At 36.4% G+C, this 16,409-nt stretch overlaps 1 protein-coding gene across 2 annotated transcripts in view; it reads left to right on the top strand.

Annotated features, from left to right (window-relative positions):
* KDM7A (lysine demethylase 7A) overlaps nucleotides 1-15,151 on the top strand; it is a 71,830-nt gene extending 56,679 nt beyond the window's left edge. The window contains exons 15-20 of one of the 2 annotated variants that reach the window (XM_055711124.1): nucleotides 1,197-1,294; nucleotides 3,593-3,741; nucleotides 3,886-4,094; nucleotides 5,341-5,426; nucleotides 6,518-6,794; nucleotides 7,472-15,151. In XM_055711124.1, coding sequence (XP_055567099.1) covers nucleotides 1,197-1,294; nucleotides 3,593-3,741; nucleotides 3,886-4,094; nucleotides 5,341-5,426; nucleotides 6,518-6,794; nucleotides 7,472-7,566 — 914 coding nt within the window. In that variant the 3' untranslated portion in view covers nucleotides 7,567-15,151. The remainder of the gene's footprint in view (nucleotides 1-1,196; nucleotides 1,295-3,592; nucleotides 3,742-3,885; nucleotides 4,095-5,340; nucleotides 5,427-6,517; nucleotides 6,795-7,471) is intronic. The other variant, XM_055711125.1, reaches the window with a different exon arrangement.
* Nucleotides 15,152-16,409: the final 1,258 nt, after the last annotated feature.

The following is a 16,409-nucleotide window of genomic DNA, read 5'->3' on the forward strand; positions in this document are numbered from 1 at the left end:
AAAATGTTGGTTTGCTTTCAGCATAGTTTTATATTGAAACCATAAGTACTTGAAAACTTGAAGAACTTATGTTACTTTCTTTATCCACTACCTTTTTGGACACATATTCATAATTTTTTTTATTCTATTCGGGTTTTCTCCAAAAAATTTCTGCTAGTTAAACCGTATATTATAGTCTTCCACAAATTTATACTTAATTAAGGTTTCTGCCAGCAGCCTTGACACAGGTGCACATACAACCCACTGATCTTGAGCCTTGGATTCCAAACACGTACAGATGTGTTGCCTAGTCATGGTTGTCTGGGACATACAGTGTCTTTTAAGAGTACGTGCTTCTGCGAGCTGCTCAGCTACTTCATGTTTGAGTTTTTTCTGCACTTAAAAAAGTAAACCATGTGGACTAAGTGGCTGATTTGATTGATTGCTTTGTCATATGCCAGTGTTTCTGATGTCTTATTTTGACACCTTATTTTCTGATTAGTACTTTATCTTAGTACTAGCAAAAAGCATGGTATTTCTTCTCTTCCTTTCAGGTCTTTCTGTGATGAAAACCAATGCAACTATATTGGGTATCATCACAGTAATACTTGAATCTTCTTTAACAGGTCTGCATTTTAACCTTGAGTGGCAGCTTTGTAGTAGCACAGAATGGGCAGAATCTGCCAGTAAATTGTGATGTAAAAGTAAATTTGCAAGTAACACAATGATCTTTTCGTTAACCTTTAAATCACTTAAATGTCCTCTGACTTGCATGTTTACTATTTCTTTGTAACTGTTTTTATTTTTAAAAAGGAATTTCTAAGCTCAAAGAGTCTTAAGACAAAGTAACACTGAAGATTACTTCCAATTAACTTTTTCTAAGGGCCACTTCTCTGACTCGGGCCTGTATACAAAAGCATAAATTATGTGGAGTATGTGCTTTGTAGTAGAGAAAAAGTATATGCTCCTGTTTCACCTGATGTCTCTTCCTTTGGCTTCATCCAGTCAGTCGCTTGAGGAGTCTATTCGTCAACATTAGGCAACTCACTAGTTTTAAGCAGGCTTTACTTGTGAACCAGATCAGTGTGTTGGATGTGCTTTTCTTTACAGACAGTTAAAAACTAAGTGTGTGTTTCTTGTTCTTTACTTCTGGATTAACTGTTAAACATTGTATGTAATAAATGTTGGGTCTTATATTTTAATTTTTCTCTCTGCAGTGTTCTTTGAAAGTGTGAAATCAGAACTCAGGAATGGATCCTCAGAGTACTCTGATATTTCTGATTCAGAAGAATCTGAGCCTGATTGCACTACACAGGTATAGCTAGAGAAAGTCACAGAAGTAAACAGGGCCATTAAATATAACTTTGCTCACTCACTTCTAGTTTATCTGGTCAAAGTTTGTGTTAAAAGAGCACTAACAAAGTATTTATTTCTTGTCCAAGTTAGTATCTCAGATGGACAGTTCTGCCTCATTCTTAATGTATTCTAGTGTTGAGTAGAATGACAAGATAATGCTATCTTGAGCCAAATTTTATGATCATCTTTGTCATTAAAGTGGGGCTGCTAGAGGATGAGCACTGCTGTGGAACAGGCAAAGTGAGAAAAGTTAGATCCCAGTTGCGTTGTTCATTTCTTCTATAACAAGTCTAAATTTCATCATTAGAATTACGAATATCTACCACACAGTTTCATTTTGAAGCATGGTTAAATTGAAACAATATTATAGGCCTTCAGTTTTTTAAATCAGCTCAAGTGGCTAAATCCTATTGGTGTTTTAGACTATTTGAAATAAATGGGAATCTTCCATTTGAGATCTAGATTGTAGTGATGTCTTTACAGCTAAATGAAATATAAATGCACACACACATATGTACATTTACAAACATATTTTAGTACAATTTTTAGTATTTAGGAATTTGTATACAAATATTTTTATAATTTTTTTCCCTTGAAAAATGTTGCTCTGACTTACTAATTTCAATTTTATTTGAATAGCGGTAAAATGCTAGTAGGGTGGAGTGATTACCTCAGAGTTTTATTTTGTGCTTCTGGGAAGGTAATGTTTTGGTCTTTCTTCCAATCATCAGCCTATTTTAAGATTTTACCAGAAGTCTTCAAATTCCTGCTTTTTCCATGGGGGTCAAGATCTATTTTTAATATTTGTTGTCTTCCATCATTACCTTTTCTAGACATTGGAGTAGGTGATAGGAACCTTCATGATGTGGTTTCTTCTGGTTTCCTCAACTTCATTGTCAGCAAATTTGGCTCAGCAGGTTTCCTTTTTTAACACATAGAATTAGTAGTTATTCAGTAGTCATGTATTTAATTTTTCACAGGAGAAATATTGCGAATTTTGGATTACTTTGTCATTGAGTGAAATGTTTTATATTAATGCTATTTACTCTCTTAGGTCCTGCTATTTTCTTGTACTTCTTTATTTATAATCGTATCTAATAGAGTTTTTTTCTGCATGTTTAAATTTGTCTTTTGTAATGATATATCCAAAATGAACTCTCTCAGTAGCTCCTGTAAATCCTTTTTATGTTTTTATATTGCACTGAAGAAGATCTTAACAAAACAAGATAATAGCTTTATTACTAACATTGAGTCACCGTAATAATTTAATTGCCATTTGTGTCACTTTCCAAGTGTCAAAGATTAACAAGCTGCTCTTGTGAATGAAGCTGTTGTATAAGACCATCCCTTAGTGATACAATGCACTTCATTCCAGTTCCATTTTTGGTGAATAGGGATAGAGGTATCAGTCTTGAAGGATTATGATTCCTCCATGTTCTGATCTTCCACTTTCAACACTTTATTGAATGTCATGTATATTCCTTGACTTGAAAAAAAAAATTGTGTTCTCTGTGCTTGTCGAAAATAGATTAGTCGGAATTACCAAGATGGAACATGCCTATTGTAGCTCTTGCTTAACGTAAAGATATATTGAGTCATGTACGGTTGCTCCACCTTTGAGAAACTCTTGCCCATACAAGCTGTAATCTCAGCAGGAGCTGAAAAGCCCTTTCATTGATGAAATGAGGCTGTGCCACTGTAAGAGAGGCAACAGCTGTTGTGTTTGTGTTCCTGCTGTGTTCTGGATTTACCTGAGAGCTTCTGTCACCAGAGAGATGCTGCTGCTAAAAGTTACCTTTCGTGAGAGCAAGAACCAGAAACAGTTCCTTGGGCAGGATGTGTCCCCTTATTTGTAATAAGCATCAATTCTGGCAGCTGCTTGGAACCATACTTCCATTTTTTCCCACTCGACTTTGAATATTAAAGATCAGATTAATCAGTGCTGTCATTAAAGATAATACAATGATTTGTGCATGGTTTAATGTGTGTAATGTTTTCTGTAGGAAAATGCATTTCTGAGATGCTCTTTCTGTATTGCTGGAGCATGTACTCATCAATGTTACAAAATTTGGATGTATAGCATCTCAGATGCTATATTCACATTAACCGCATTATGAATACTATATGTATACACACATATATATATATATAAGTTGGACCTGGATGCTTCTGAATTTTTTACATAGCATGAATTAAGGTAGCATCTCTATTTAGAAGGTGTGGTGACCATTCTGCATACTTCTTTGTCTTGTTTCAGCAGAAGGATTCCTCCACAGAGGAGTCGGAAAGCTCAGGTGATGAAGAGAAACAGGAAGTAACATCCAATTTCAAAGAGGACTCTAAGGTCATGAGAGACTTTTGTCAAAATACCCAGAAGCCATCCAGAAACGAAACTCCCAGTAAAAAGTAAGCACATAGCGGGCATTTGTTTATAAACTTAAACCTTTTTGCACATATTTATGTTTATGCTTTGTAACAGTGTCAAAATAATTTCTTCAGAGAAATTTAGGGTTCTGTTTTAAACTGCTTAATACCCCTTTATTTTTCTAGGGAATGTCCTACCTCGACAAGTACAGAAGAAGAAGCTATTCAGGGCATGCTTTCTATGGCAGGATTGCACTATACTACATGTTTACCAGGTCATACTCAAAGCACAGACTGCACAGATAAAAGAACCTCTCTTCAGGAACACAGAAGCTACCCCAGGAGTCGGCATAAAGACAGACAGCCATCTCAGAGCCACAAAACAGTAGAATGTGGTAGGTATCTGAACTAATGACACTTCTACTCCCTGCTCGTGGACAGACTGCTCAGAATAAACACTTAAAGTTACATTTTTAGATTTGACATTTGAGAAGGTGTATTCTTCGGGTTTGTGGTTTGTTGGGGTTTTTTTCTATAAATAGTAACTGTTGCTTCTGAAAACTGAAACAAACTTAGCTTGAAATGTCATCAGAATACATCTTTTAAATACTGCCATCTAAAAGTTTTGTGGCACCCTTACAAGAGTGGCAAAGTTATGGCTAGATTGAAAGCATAGTCTCTTTATTGAAAGTAATCTTCAGAAAAGATTGACAGAACCTTCACGGTTGCAGCTTTCATGGCATGTGTGTTAGATATCCATAGGAATCTGCTTGGTGATTTTTCATGTGTCTTTGGAAGGCATATTTGGCTTTACTCCTGAAATTCTGCTATGAAGGCAGTGCATTAAAGGAGATTCTAATCTTGAAGAGGAGAATTCAGAGGTAATTTTTTTTTCAGTGGCATTTTGATGTCTGTGGAAAATAGACATCTGTTCAATGTGTTCTGGGAATGACAGCAGAACATTAACGCTAATCCTCTCAAAGGAATCAAAACCACTTCTTAGAATGGAGAGTCATTATGTTTGAAAATTCTTTGCTTGAGAAGGAAATGGAAGAGGATTATAGCTTTGATGTGAAACAAATGGAACTCCACCAACAAATAGGGTGCTAATTCAAAGAAGTAATAGTATGTTGATTTTTCTTTACATGGATAATGGGAATCCAGGAAATTCCCACAACATGGATGTGTTCTGGTAATTGAAGCTGTATGTCTTTAAAAGCCACCAGCCAAACAGATAAATAAAACCACCACCGCCACCAAAACCCCCTAACCAGCAGACTACACAGATACATACAGTGCCTTTCTATCTTTGTAACTTTATGAAAAACGTAATATCCAGTTCTCTAAATTGTGTTGGTTTGACTCGGGCCAGCAGCTAAGCACCCACATGGCCACTTGTTCTCTCCTCCTACCCTGTGGGATGGGAGAGAGATGAGAAAGAGCATGTACTGTGGGATTGTTTTCCCAATTTAGTGTGTAGAACCAAGAAGCTCTGACAACTTTTTTTTGTATCTAGGAAATATTTTCCATTGTATTTTTCCTTTCTTTCTTGTTTTAATTTTAAAATCGTTCAAATGCATAATTAACTTTGAAAATCAATAACTAGAAATATAAATTCAAGCTTGTTGAACTTCTCTTTAGGTAGGTCCATGAAGGAAGAAGAAGGAGACTTGGGGACTTCGGGATGGACTAGACACCTGAATGAAGCTTCGAGGATTACCCCTCAGGTAAAGCAATACTTTAAACATTTTGAACACATTTTTGTAGGAAAAAGAGATAATGAAATTTTAAGTCAGCAAGCATGGTGGACAGGTGGACACTCTGCATATCTAATAATAGATACTTCTGGTTCTGGTGGCTGAATATATATTTTTATCATGCTTATCTTCATTGTTGTTGTTTTGAGTTTTCCTTTCAAACTCTCTTCTGTCATAGTAGCTAGTATTAAGAAGCTCAGGGCAGTATCTTGAAAAATAAAAAAAAATACTTTGTAAAAGAAGTGTGAATTTACATTCAGTTGAACTGGGGAAGCACTCTATTATTTATTCATTGTTTCCCAACCAGAGCTTCAGAACAAGTGGAACCTGTTGATAGTATTTATAGTAAAGATACTTGCTTAGGAAATTGGCACTGCCAAACTGATACAACCTTTCAACAGTGAGCAGGTAGGAATATTTTTGCTTTCTGATGTCCAGGTGGAATCCAGCAAGGAATATATAAATGAAAGGTTGTGTGTCTTACACTGAACATTTTCAGTATTTCTAAACTTATCTGTATTTGAAGTATTAGAAAAGAGCTATTTAATAGCTGTATTTTAACTGCATGCTTTGAAGTGGTTTTGGATTTTTTTTGGTAAGAATATCTAACTACATGATACTTCTTAGTTTGTAATTCCCAGTTTAGCATTTGTTCTCTCACCAGCTGAATATTAATAAGCGATTTGTTTTCAGGTAGTTAATCAATGTTTATGGTATAGTTTGCTGTAATGGCTAGTTTAATCAAGAGCAATTGTATTTGTTTTGATCACTTAAAACTAAACCCAAAAAGTAGAAAAATTGAATACACTAGTATGTGTAATTAATCTGTGGCATTGCCCTTAAGTGCATATGGAAAAGCTTGCATAGAGATACTATAGCGTATCTTATTTTTAAGAGGTATCTGTATTAAAAGAAATGATGGAATCATTAAGTGGTCAGACACCGGTGGAACTGCAGTATCTTTTTCAAAGATACGGTAGTTTAATCAGAAAAACTCGAGTGAAGTTGTAGCCAGAAGGTATTAACTTCCACGTTTTTTCTTCTCCTCATTTCCATACTAGGATACCAGTAAAACTCAAAAATATATCAAGAAAGAGTGTGCATCAGAAGCCAATCATAAGGTTCAGGAAAACAGAAGTATAATCCACAACAACAGCTTGAGTTTTCAGCATGGCAAGTACACTCGAGACTCCAATCTAATTCAAGGAGAATGTCGGCTGAGTGACGGCAGCCTTAGCCCTGATAGGCCCTATGGTGAAACATCCTTGTCTGTACCACTTCATCCAACAAAGAGGCCAGCATCAAATCCACCCCCTATCAGCAACCAGGCGACAAAAGGTAATGTTTATCTCTGTCCTCTTGCTAGATACAGAAACTTAAAAAAGGACAGGCTTAGACCCTGAGTGAAAACATAAAATGTGGACACACAAGTTTTGGCTCAGAATGTGTGGAGGTGGAATTGAGAGAAATCTAACTGGATGTGTGGCCAGGTGAAACTTCCGTAGTTACTGTTGCACCTCTGCATATTTATCTGTTTTGCATTTATTACAGGGAACAGAACGACAACTGTAGTCTGAAACACCGGCCTGAATCAGTTTTGTTTATCAAAGTGAAGGTTTAAAGTCTGTAACACTTCAAAAAATAGTCTGATGATCATACTTGTTCCGTTTTTAATTTCTAGTGTGTTTTCGATAATTTACTAGAGGGAATAACTTGAGCAAAATTCAGGAAGCTCAATTTAGGCTCTCCCTTACCACACCCACTGCCTTTCCCTAGACTGCAAACATTTGTAAATAATAGAATCGCTTTATTTATGGTAATGCTGGCCAGAGTTTATAGAAAACAATCCTTGGATTTTGACAATTCTGATTCCCCATTTGTTGGCACTTCTTTTTGAGCTGATTAGGGTGAAAATTTTGCCCACTTCAGCTTGAAAACCAGGTTTCATCTTTGTTCTATAGTGATAAAAATTTGTTCTGAAATTCTTGATTGAAGTACTTGATTTCATTTTTCAGGCAAACGTCCAAAGAAAGGAATGGCAACTGCTAAGCAGCGCCTTGGGAAGATCTTGAAGCTGAACCGAAATGGCCATGCACGCTTCTTTGTTTAATGTAGCTGCTACTTCTACTACTGCTGTCTTTCCTACACAGACCAGTATTGAGGTCAACAGAGCCTGGAGCTGCTGTTATTCCTCTGCTTGAAGCAGACTTGCATGTACCATATAAAACACTGCCTGATGAACAAAAACGAGGAAAAAAAAAAAAAAACCAACAAAAAAAAAAAACCAACCCAATGCTGCATTTTCACTGTGCCACACCTGCTCAGCAATAACCATATGGGAATGGGGAAATCTTCAGAGAGACATGGACTGTGAGAAACAGTCTCTCGTCAGGGCTTGAATATCATTTGTTGCTGGTAGTTTCTGACCTAATTAATGAGAGGAAGATGATGAAGGTGGTTTATCAATAATTTATTTCTGATAGATTTTGACAACTTTTAAATTCATTTAAGAAACCTATTTATTTGGAAGGCTTTTTTTGTGAGTTATTAATTTAGATTTAAGAATGTGAAAGTTTTTAATTGTTTTGATAATGTATGTTTGGTGCAGTGGAGAGCCACATTAATTGTGATTAGTCTGGACTCCTAAATTTGGTATTCAGGTTGTAGTCTTACATAGGGGTGAGATGCATTATTAATTATTTTTTAAATTAAGGCATATGGAATCTTATTTTTTTCCCTGCTTTTTGTAAGCTGTTGGCTGGGCTTCTGTTGACTTGCAAGTTGCATATTCTCTGCCAGCTTGATTATTTTTTGACCTGTCCTCTTTAATACAGATTTATTTATTTGATGAACTAAAGAGACTCCTAAAGACAGAAGAATCTTCTTATGTCAGTCCAGTAGCTAACTTGTTTTAAACTGCACCCCTTTCCTCCAAATTGGAGAGCATACTTTTCCTTCTGATGATCTGTCTGTGATGATTTTCTTCTGTAAAAAGACTCCCTGAAATTGTATTTGTACAGGTTACTTAAGAGTTGGTACAAAGGAGGCAAACGTATCTTTTTGGAGGAACGGGGACATCAGTTAAGATAAATGTTTCTTCAGAATAATTACTCTGAAGTAACTCATAAGATATACATTGCAGTCTTAAGATTTGGCGTACTACTTGATGTAGCATGGAAGAAGCATTAAAATATTATTATTGTACTTCAAACACATTTTACTGAAGAGTCAGGAAGGCAGGAGAATGTGTGTTGCTTTCAAAGCTGGGTGAAACAGCCAATTAAAAGTCTTAACTGGTGCATATATAAGCATTAAAGTAGCTTACTGGTATCAGAATGCTCATTTGTGTCAGGCTTCATACTGAGCTGATAGCAAATGCCAATTCTGAATTATTGTAAATACTTTTGATTTAAAATTTGTATTTTTCTGTAATATAAAATTAAATATTTAACTTTTGGGGGCTGGGGATGAAGGCGGAAAGGGGAATACTTTTACTTGATTCTGGAAAAAGGGCATTTTGTAGGGTCCAGCCAAAATGTAAACATTAATATGCTGGTGACAACAATATTGTTGGTTGTTTGGGGTTTATTTTTTGGTTGCTAAGAGTAAAAATACTCAGGCATAGTTCTCCAAGTCATTGAATTGATTTAACTTTCCATACCAGTCTTTCCTTCCTCCATATTCTATACTGGAATTGTTTTCTCTTGTTGTGGTTTAAAAACAAACTCAGTTGGACTTTCTAGAACATTTGTGCAGAGTTATTTTATCTAGGCTAGATGATGAATGCCTTTACAAATTTATGGAAGTAGTTCTGATGTCAAGTGTTTTTGATTGTTGCAGGGTCAGAGCTATTTAGCATTATGTTATCCTGTTTCTGAACTGAGAAACATCAAAACATAATGCGATTGCAAGTAAGTCAGGTAGCTTTCATGTCTTTACTTTCTCTGGAGCTTAAAAACTGTAACTTCTTGACTTTATAGTTTTTTGTGTGTGTGCTTATGGGTGAATTTTTTTAACCTTTTTTTGTTTTCTAATTATGGTTTCACAAAAGTGTGTTTTGAGTCTGTTTTGATTTGTTGGGGTTTTTTTAATTTACTGCAAGCTATTAGCCTTGTTTAGACTATTGGGAACGGAGGTAACAGGATTTCTAAAAAGCAGAAGATAAGCTAAGAGGTACTCTACAGGTGCTGAAAGTCACTAGGAGTACTTGCTGTTCTCAGGTGCTATGTTTTCCAGGTGGAAATAATTAAAAGAGAATATTTTAACTGTCTTTAATATGTTCTCACCAAAGTAAGTCAAAGAAATAAACCATGTTGTCAATATTAGGTAAAATTATATATCCATATAAATATTCTCTGTGCTTACGCTTGAGCAAATGGATTAATGCCTGCCAGGCTTTGGAAACTGTTTTAGCTTTAGCGTATTGAACCAAACTGTTTCCTTCTTGCTGGCTGTATAATTTTTAAGAAAAGAAAAATTCAGTTTAGGGCCGGAATCAGATTCAGAACAGAATGAAGAATGAGCTCGCTCTCCTTAAAGGCAGTTTTTTAAGAATACTTATCTGAAATAGAAGTATGCCAGAATAGAATCTGGAGTAAGGAATTTGAAAATATGGAGTATGCTTTCTTGTACCCGTAACTGGCTTATACAAAGTCTCTTTTCTGACCATCTGCATTATTTATCTGTATGTTACAGTTTGAACACAGATGTGGCTGGACCCATATATATTATTTCTTCTTGATTTTATTCTTTCACTACTCTGTTTTCTACCTTTTTTTTCAAAGTGGCTCTCCACTGTCATGAATTTATGTAATAGTCTCTTCACAGGCTGTCAACAGGCAAGGTTCATTCCCATTTTCTTCAGATATCCATGCTTCCAGCAGAAGTTAATTCTGATGTTCCACCTCAGAATAAGTAACACAAAAGAAATTGCCATGATGAGCAGTATTAAACAAAAAAAAAAGAAAAAAAAAAAAAGAAAAAAAAATGGGGGAAAAAAGAAGAAAAAAGTCTCCTGGTAGCTCATGAAGAGGATGTAGTGACCTCACTTGTTTTGTGTACTTGTATGTAGGGATAAATTTAGATGAAAACACTACTGCACCAATCTTTCTGTAGATGGACTGAACCTTGTGTTGTTGTAGTGGAGAGAAAAAGCCCTATTTTTTTTCTTGCTGTTTCACTTGGGGTGGAAGAGGGAGGGAGTAGGGAACACTGACTGGACAACAAAGAGAATTAAGCCCACTATGGTAACTCGTTTTCAAGGATAATCTTTTTTGAAAAGTCAGAGAACTTGGATTTGGCATAAAACTTAATATTTTATTTTTTTTTTTACACAGAACAGTAGGAAATATTGTAGGGGTTTTCCCATTCTCTAAGTTCTCACGTTCCTGCAATTGGAGAAAAAAAAAAAGAAACAAGCATGAAAATGGAAAGGCCACCTAGAAACTATATCAAAGACTCTTCCAGCAACTTTCCCTTTTCTTCTTCTACTATACTTGCTAATAAACCCTGGCTACAAGGTAGCCTTTGTTGACCTCTGAGGTAGATTACCTATGCAACCTATAATACTCTACATGAATCCATTCTTAAAGACAATTTTGAAAGGGTTAGATGTTGAGTTAAAATTGTTGCTTTCTGATCACATGGGCCATTTGGGGGTTTTGGTTTTTTTGGTGGTTGAAGTGCTTGCATTATCTTTAGTAGAGAGATAAGAGCACAGTGTCATCACATTTTAGAAGCTTCAGCTTTGCTATGTGGCAAAAGCTACCTTCATTCATAAGGCCTTTAAACTGTAAATGTTGAAAATTTTTGCAGGGTTTTGGAGTCAGAGCTGGTGTGAATCTTTCTACCCCCTTTTTGGGAATTGTGGAGACTGAGCAGAACCGAAGCTAGAACGACATGGTACTACAAGCCTATAACTAGTGCCCTGTTCAGGCTCCACATGTTCATCTATCCCTTCAGACCCCCACCATGACCCCCCAGATCAGTGTCTTTCCAGAGTTTCATTCATGTAATACTTCCATTAAAAGCTGTTTGTAGCTCTGGGGTTGAGTGAGCCCAGAGCTACTCTTTCACAGAAGAAATATAAATGGAACCAAGGGCCTTACTATTTGCGGTTAAACAAGATTAAAAGCTGCAACATCCATTTTTCCAAAAAATAAAAACCCAACAAAAAAAACCCACCCCAACAAAAAGCACCCTATTTGTGGGAGCATGTGAGTGATAAATCATGCAGTGGATGGGAAATATAAGTAGCACTGATAAGGAAATGCATGTTCTTCATAGACTGCATTTCTATTTGGAAAAAAAGACTTTTTCTACTTTTAATATAAATTAAGCCATAAGAGTTTCATGCTTTGGGAAGGGAATGAAAGGGATCACTTTTAAGAGATTATATTGATATGTATTGTCACTTCTGCTGGGAAATGTCTATTGCTGCCAATGCTTTGGTGAATCTTTTTTTTAAAAAAAACCATGAAATTTGAAAAAAAAAGAAAAAAAGAAAGGGGCTAGTTCTTGGCTATATTTACTAGTTTTGTAGTAATGTTTTGCTGGCCCGTTTGTCTTTTCCTCTCCTTTTTCTACTCATAGTCTAATTTCTATCTTTCTTTCTAATGTCTCTGAAAATATTAGCTTGTCTGCTCAGTAGGGGTCGGTGTATGTGTGTCTTCCTTTTTACAGAAACGCACTACTGTGTTAAGTATTTGGCTGGGAAATGGGATGCTGCAGCTTTAAGAGCATTTTTTTTCAATTCATAACAGTATTTCCCATCCTCTTTTGCCTGCAGGCAGGGAAAGTGTATGTACAGTATTTATTTTGTTTTGATTTTACTTTAAATTTGTAAGTTTCTATAAGTAGTTCACATTGATTATTCTAGGGGAGGACAAGTGGTTTTGTTTAAATTTGTATTTGATATTCATAGTTTCCACTCTGTACTTTAAAATACTGAAATTAAAAAATTGTATTGCCTATGTTTTGATTTTAGCACTCTAAAGTGTTTAATTTCTCCAGGCTTATGCTCATTTGTTCCCATGTAAATACAGAAAACTGTACAGAATATCATGAGGAGAAAAATGCTTTTGTAGGTCCAATCTCTGTGCATTTTAAAGAAGACATTTTCTGGAGAAATGTGAGAGGGAATATTCTTGTACTTTTTCTTTTATTTTTCAAAGTGCAAATCTCATTTCAATCCAAGTATGTTTTATGGCAACTAAATGCATTTTGTGAAGATGTGAATACTCGTTTTGAATCCTGATATAAAAGGGTGGTGGAAGTGTTTGTGATTGATCATATTAGCAGATCTAGAACTGCAAGAAGGGTGTCAAATGGTATTTTCATGTTCTTGTTCTTGTTTTTTGTTCAGGTTTGTCTCATGCTACTGATGACTGACTCATATCTTGATTATTTTTTTTAAATTACTTTTATTTTTCCTTTAAGTGTATGCAGTTTCTGGAAGAAGAGCTTTCTCTTTCACGCTTCCATGTACTTTGTCATACTTGCTTACATCCTGGATGACTTCTTTTCTGATTTCTTTAAATGCATGTCATCATCTAGTTTACAGCTGTCAGCGTTCCCTGTTTTAACTCCCTATGGCAGTACAGAGTTTGCATGTGGGTACTCTACTTGGGGGTAATGGAAGCATTACTGTGTTGCACTCCAACTTCACGTAATGCATTTTCTTCTGCAGATAGTAGTCCACGCTACTGAACTGCCTCAGTGCTGTGATGGGCAGATCCTTAGGTTCCACTGACGGTCATTTTATGAGAACCTTAGATAAATGATACAGCAGTGGCATTGGAAGAACCAGGTGTCAAAAAGTGTTTGATTTGAGCATCCTCTGCAGCTGCTCAAGTTTACTACTTAGCCTGGCTTTTAGTTTACAGAGAATTTATGGTTGACTGTAATAAGTAGGAGATCTGTTCGGAGACAGGACTTCATTGTGCCAGGTGCTTTACAGGCAAAAACCAAGAATGCTGATCTCGTGAAACCATGTACTGCTTGAGTATAAGATGGGAATAGTTAAAAAGCCCCAACAAAAAAGTTCGGTGGCCTGAAGTTTAAAACATGGTAGTGTTGTAGATTTTGGTGGCAGAAACTTCTGTGCTGTTTCAAAAACAAGTTTTGAGTGGAGTAAGAAATAGTGAGGAAAAATAATTATTTAAGTACAGGGGGGAAAGATTAAATATTCATATGTCCAGAAATCAGTTCCTGCTGTATTTTGACATGCCTTTACATCTTTTCAATTAATGTGTTAAAACTAATTCTAAATTTGGTTAGCCAAAGATTTGCCAAAGATCTGAAAGAGCTGTTTTTCTATTAGAGCAACCACATATTTTGAAAAAGTCTTGATCACTGTGATTGAAGAGCAATGCTACAACCTATGCATTTCCATCAGACTCACTCATCTGGGTTTGTCACGCTGAACTTGCTCATACCAATGTTTTGGTCTTAAAAGAAAGCGATAGACTTGAGGGCACCTCAGTGGGCCACAAATACAAGTTTCATACCCATATAAAAACCTATATAAGCACCTTTACTATTTGTCCTTTTGTTTTGCAAGCTATGCTCCAGAGCTTTCCTCTGTGACTGCTTTTTGGTGCATAATTGGTAGGATAATACACTGGAAAATGTGTGAAATATCTCAAAAGTGCTTCTTTACATGCTACTGGATAGCCTTGAGCACCTGGAGCCATATTTCCATTAAAAGTCAGTTCCTGGTTTCTTACTTTTCTATTTGAGGAGGATTGTTCTTCCCTAATGGACAGACGTATTTTGAAGATTTCAAGGCTACCAAATTGAGACAAAAGAATCTAATTTCTAAAGTCAGGGAATGGGCAAGATATTCTTGGTATTTGAAGACTAAAGTTCTTGGGTTTGTTTCTTTCTTTTTGGTTTGGGTTTGGTTTTTTTTTTTTCTTAATCAACAGTCTTCTACTGCATTTGAGGTAGAGTACCCCCTTGTAAAGTGCCTACAAACTTGGGTTTGTGTCCATTTAGTGAAGGTCAACTCTCTGTCTTGAGGACTTGTCATGACCTGCTTAAGTTGTGAAGCTATTGTGGTGGTGGCTCATTAGTTAACAGATTCAACCAAATCTTTTCTTGTTTGTTTTGTTTAGATATAACTTTGGATTGATGATGGAAACCTAAGTAGTAGAATTAATACGAAGTCAATCATGCTGAGTGTTGGTTTCTATAGAAACTTTTTTTGTATAGAAGTATTTCTCCTGGGAGCCCTTGAAATTACGCTTTTACTGCTGGTAAGTAATGTAAACTGTCTCAAGCCAAAAGTGAATGAAGACTGAAACTGTAAAACCAGAATGTTGTTGTTACTCATTCTGATACAGCCAGGAATTTTAAATGCCTTTGTTTCTACAGTGGTCAATGACTAAAGTCTTCACCTGCAGAAGAAATAGCTGGGTGATAAAGACAGTGAATAAAGTCTCTCATTGCCAGAGCTCATAGTATTCCACCTAACAGGCGGCTAATAGGACAGTTTGCTTTGTCTAGACTAAGGTCTGATTTCTCTGAAGCCAATTATATTCAGTCTTTAGAATAAGTACTGCAAATTTTTGAAGAATTGTGTTTGGCTTAATAGATCTATTTATCTGTACTGCTCCTGCTGTATTTGCTTTGGTCTTGGAAAAAATACTCTACTTTGGATCATGTAAGTCAACTAAAAGAACAGTATACAAAGAGTCTGCTTGTTTGTGATGCTTTGCCCCAAAGTTCGTTTCCTGTAAGTAATGTTTTATTTGCTGCAATGGGTGTGAGTAAAGTTCCCACCCGTACTTGGAGAATGTGGTATTTATCTGGAAGAAACATTTGCCCTTGAGTCATACACTTTGCTGGTAAGTGTAAAGATGCAAGCTGGCGCTTTGTTTCAGTAAAACTAAAAGCCAACAAAACTAGAAACTGCTACTCTGATCTCCCGAAATAGAATTTGGGCTGTGAAAATGTGGTTCAACTAAGCGGCTTTTTCAGACTGGTATGAATTTGAAAAAAATACTAAATCATGTGCTTCATTCTTAAGTTGTTGATTTCTAGTTACGGAGGTTTTACTTTTTTACAAAAGATCTTTGAATAGATCCATTACAGGTCTGGCCCAGTAAGGATTTTCCTGTGCTCAACCGGCACTCGTAGAGATTCTGTTGAATGCCATCATGTGATGGTTCCTGAACAGAGTTCTTCCAATGTGGTTAAAGAGCTGTGCCTCACGTGACAGCTAACCTCTGTGTTCCCACCGAGTTACACCTATTGAAGGAGGAAAGCATTCAAAAAGCGTATTTACCTTGCCAAGTGTCCTAAAAGCAGTGCCAGACCTGGGTGACTCGGATGAAATTAGCATTGAGAGGAACCCTTTTACTCCTAAATTCATCTGTACTCAGCCCAGCTCCAGTGAGAGGGAGGAGAAGAATCTGTGAGCTGTGCAGTGCGCTACTGCAAAATGAGTTGATCATATTCCAGAGGCCGCTGGGCAGCTGTGCCTGTCATAAAACTAAGCACCACAAGTGATGCTGAATTGCCGTAATCCTGGGAGGGTGACCAAGCATTAAATTGGATGTGGCTTCTGAACGATGTCTTTCTTCCCAGGCTTTTGCACAGCTCCGAGAAGAGGTATTAGTGATGCTTTGGGAAAATGCAAAAGCATTGTATAACATACGTCTTCTGTGGCTACGTGAAATCATTTTAGGCACTGGTTCTGTTGATCCATTTTCTTCAATATTAAGATGTTTTCACTTAAAGGAGTTGAGCTTGTACTGAAAGCAGAAAGATTTCATGTTATACATCCCCACAGTAACCCTATGAGTGAGGTTTGTAAGGGGAAGTGAGATGCATTAGACTTATTTGGAGAGTGGGAAATACTTGCAGTGTTTAGCGCCCATGGTTCAGATGTAAGACGTTTCCTCTCCATGCAAACCTTGCCTGGCTTATGTACTCACAGTACAGGGCCAC

This window comes from Falco cherrug, chromosome 5 (assembly GCF_023634085.1).
Source record: "Falco cherrug isolate bFalChe1 chromosome 5, bFalChe1.pri, whole genome shotgun sequence".
NCBI lineage: Eukaryota > Metazoa > Chordata > Aves > Falconiformes > Falconidae > Falco > Falco cherrug.